This window comes from Pteropus vampyrus, unplaced genomic scaffold (assembly GCF_000151845.1).
Source record: "Pteropus vampyrus isolate Shadow unplaced genomic scaffold, Pvam_2.0 Scaffold65, whole genome shotgun sequence".
In the NCBI taxonomy this organism is placed as follows: domain Eukaryota; kingdom Metazoa; phylum Chordata; class Mammalia; order Chiroptera; family Pteropodidae; genus Pteropus; species Pteropus vampyrus.
In genome coordinates, this window is record NW_011888846.1 from 5,890,699 (window position 1) to 5,893,672 (window position 2,974).

General features: G+C 41.1%; 1 protein-coding gene across 2 annotated transcripts in view; it reads right to left on the bottom strand.

Annotated features, from left to right (window-relative positions):
* RABGAP1L (RAB GTPase activating protein 1 like) overlaps positions 1–2,974 on the bottom strand; it is a 183,997-nt gene that overhangs the window by 107,950 nt on the left and 73,073 nt on the right. For both annotated transcript variants that reach the window (XM_011361250.2, XM_023531260.1), the window contains one exon: positions 1,715–1,843. In XM_011361250.2, coding sequence (XP_011359552.1) covers positions 1,715–1,843 — 129 coding nt within the window. The remainder of the gene's footprint in view (positions 1–1,714; positions 1,844–2,974) is intronic.

Below are 2,974 nucleotides of genomic sequence, written 5' to 3' on the forward strand. Positions count from 1 at the left end.
TGTTACATATAAGAAGGAAGCTAGGAGAGTGGATCTTGAAAGTTCTCACCATAAGGAAAAAAACTGCAATTATGTACGGTGACAGATATTAACTGAACTGTGATGATCATTTTACAACATATACAAATATCAAATCATTACGCTGTACACCTGAAGCTAACATAATGTTCTGTCAATTAGACCTTTATAAAAAAAAGTGGTGTCCTGTGGACACTGTTTTAAATACCTAAGAAAAAGGTACTCTCCTTGGATAATGCAAAACAAACAAACGAGCTTGACGAGTCGATGGCAACTCCATCTTCTAATGGCTCAGTTCAGAATCTGTGAGCTCATCCCCACTCCTCTCTCCCTCTCACACGCATGTTTACAATATCACGAATTCCTGTTGGTCTCTTTCAAAGATGGCTCAGGTTCGAACCACCTCCGTCTTACTCCATCTCGCTCCCCACTGGCATCAAGCTAGTTCAATGTGTCATCATCTCTCAACCGGATTCCTGCAAAATGCTGTCTGATCTCCCTACTTCCGCTCTCTCCTTCCTAGAGCTTGCCCTCAACACAGTAGGCATCGTGGCCGCCTCAAGCGTCAGGTGCATCGCATTATCCTTCCACCTAAAACACCGCAAGGGCTACCGGCTTCGCTCTCAGTAAAGCCTAAGCCCTTACGAGGGCCGACGGCGCCTGGCTCCTCACGAGCTCCCTGACTTCCTCTCCGGTTCCTCTCATTGTCATTCACGTCACCCCGGCCAGGGGGCATGAACCAGCCTCAGGGCCTTTGAACAAGCTGTGGCCGCTGCTGGAATGCTCTGCCCCTAGCCATCCCATGACTAACCCATCTCCTCCTCCTCAGCGAGGTCTTCTCTGACTATCTGCCAACAACAGCAACTTTCTCTCTCACCACCGACTCCATCTTGCTTATATTTTTCCCTACTTTTTTTAGAGCTATTTTATCACCTTCTTACATATTAAATAAATATTCTTTGTCTATTATGTTCATTGTTTATCATCTGTTTCCTTATGCAAAAATGAAGGGCCCTAACACCTGTGATGTTTGTCTGTTCAGAAAAGAAATGTATATTTGTGTCATGGTCGGGTAAGCTTCCTCGCGCATTCCCGAGGTGTGAGAATCAACTTTGGCACATTGGTTTCAATGTTTTTTTAAATGTGACCTCTCACCTTGATACCAAAACTTTCCGGGTAGAGATTTCTCTTTTGAATCATGTTATTAAAGGTGTTCCGTTTTATCAGACATATGCTAAGCAGCAATGCACGCACAGATCTCTGACAGGTGTGGGATGGGAGGGGGCAGATCGAGACTCGAAGCTTTCCACGCCCCTGAGAGAAAAGGAAAGCACTGCGAAGCAGCCTCCCTCGCTTTGTCCTAAATAACCTTACAACAGATGGCAGCGCCAAACGCGGCGCCCGCTGCCACCGCAACCACTATCGCAGCAGCCTGTCCTAGAGCTCCGCCTACACGACAAATATTTGCCTTCCTAATGTTACAATCTGAACCTGCCAACTTTCACCCTGAATCCTACTACGAAGTTCAGCTACTGCATACTTACCAGCCTTACAGACATAGAAATGTCTCAGAGAGGCGAGTTCGTACACAACATCACCGTAAACATCCAGCAACGCGTCGGGAGTTTTACATAATTTGCCGTGTTATGATGAATTCAAGTTCCACCTTTAGTATATATAAATTCGTGTGTCTTACCTTAATATTGCAGGCCTGCTCCATCAATCTTCTAGCATTTTCCTCTGCCCTGTATCTCTTTGGAAGCTGAACTCTGAAGAACTTTAAAGCACCTTCAAAATCAGCCTGCAGAAGATCTTCCTTTGAGGTCTGCAAAATAATCACCAAGACTCATCATTACATTTTAGCCTGCATTCAGGACAAATGCATTGAAAAAAGATGTTCTATTTTCCTGAATGCACTTTTACAGCTCAGATGTCGGTTAATTCTAAAAATTTTTAGAAAGAGATTTCTAACCTCTTTACTATAAATTGAAATAAGTCACCATATCCTAGAAGCAATGTAAGAACTAATTAACAGACTAACATATTTAATTTATAATTCCAGAAGATCTGAATGGTGGATCCCAGCACAGCTAAGTAAGTTATAGCTCTGAGAGAAGAAAAATGCCAGAAAAGAAAAAAAAAAGAACTCTGGGACTAATCTGTGACTTTGGCATTTTAAGAATATTATCACAAAGCTGGCTGAAGACACGGACAGTACAATCACAAAGCGCATCAAGTTACATAATAAACACCTAACTGGAGGATGGGTTTTCAGCAGCTCAAGTGATGAAAATAAGAAATTGATCCCACACCTTAAAGAATGCTATGAAAAAGTCAATGAGGAAACCACTTAACTCCTGAACTTCTTATGAAAACTACTGTTTGCAAAGAAGTAGCAGCCACTTAGAAACGGATACGCGCACGCACGGAAAAAAGACCGAAAGGAAATGAAACACGATGTTTCTCTGGATAGCGGGATCACGGTTTGGTATTTTTTCTTTAGATTTTGTTGTATTTTCTCCAGCAAAGATTTTGTAATAAGAAAGATAATAAGTATTTTAATAAACTACTATAAGCAATTTTTGGCAAACACCGTAATAAGATTATACATTCGGGCAGACTCAGTATACAGAAGTAAGCCAAAAGGAAATTAGATGTTTTAATGCCAACTGTAACTTAAAATTTTTTTAAATTATTAAAGAAAGAAATTAGATGTTTTAAGAGTCAATATTTAATTATCAAAAACTTCAGCGATAAAATGAAAAAAAAAAAAAACATGGTGGCTAGAAATTATAGACCTAAGCACTAGTTCAAAACACTACTTTATTGAAATTCAGAAGTCAAGCTGATTAAGTTTCAACACTGCATTGAAAGAGTTCAAGGAAGTGAGAGAAATTCCTGCTCCTAGTGGGGCCTGAGTTGCTGTCATCACCACTCTGGCCCAAGCCACTGTCAT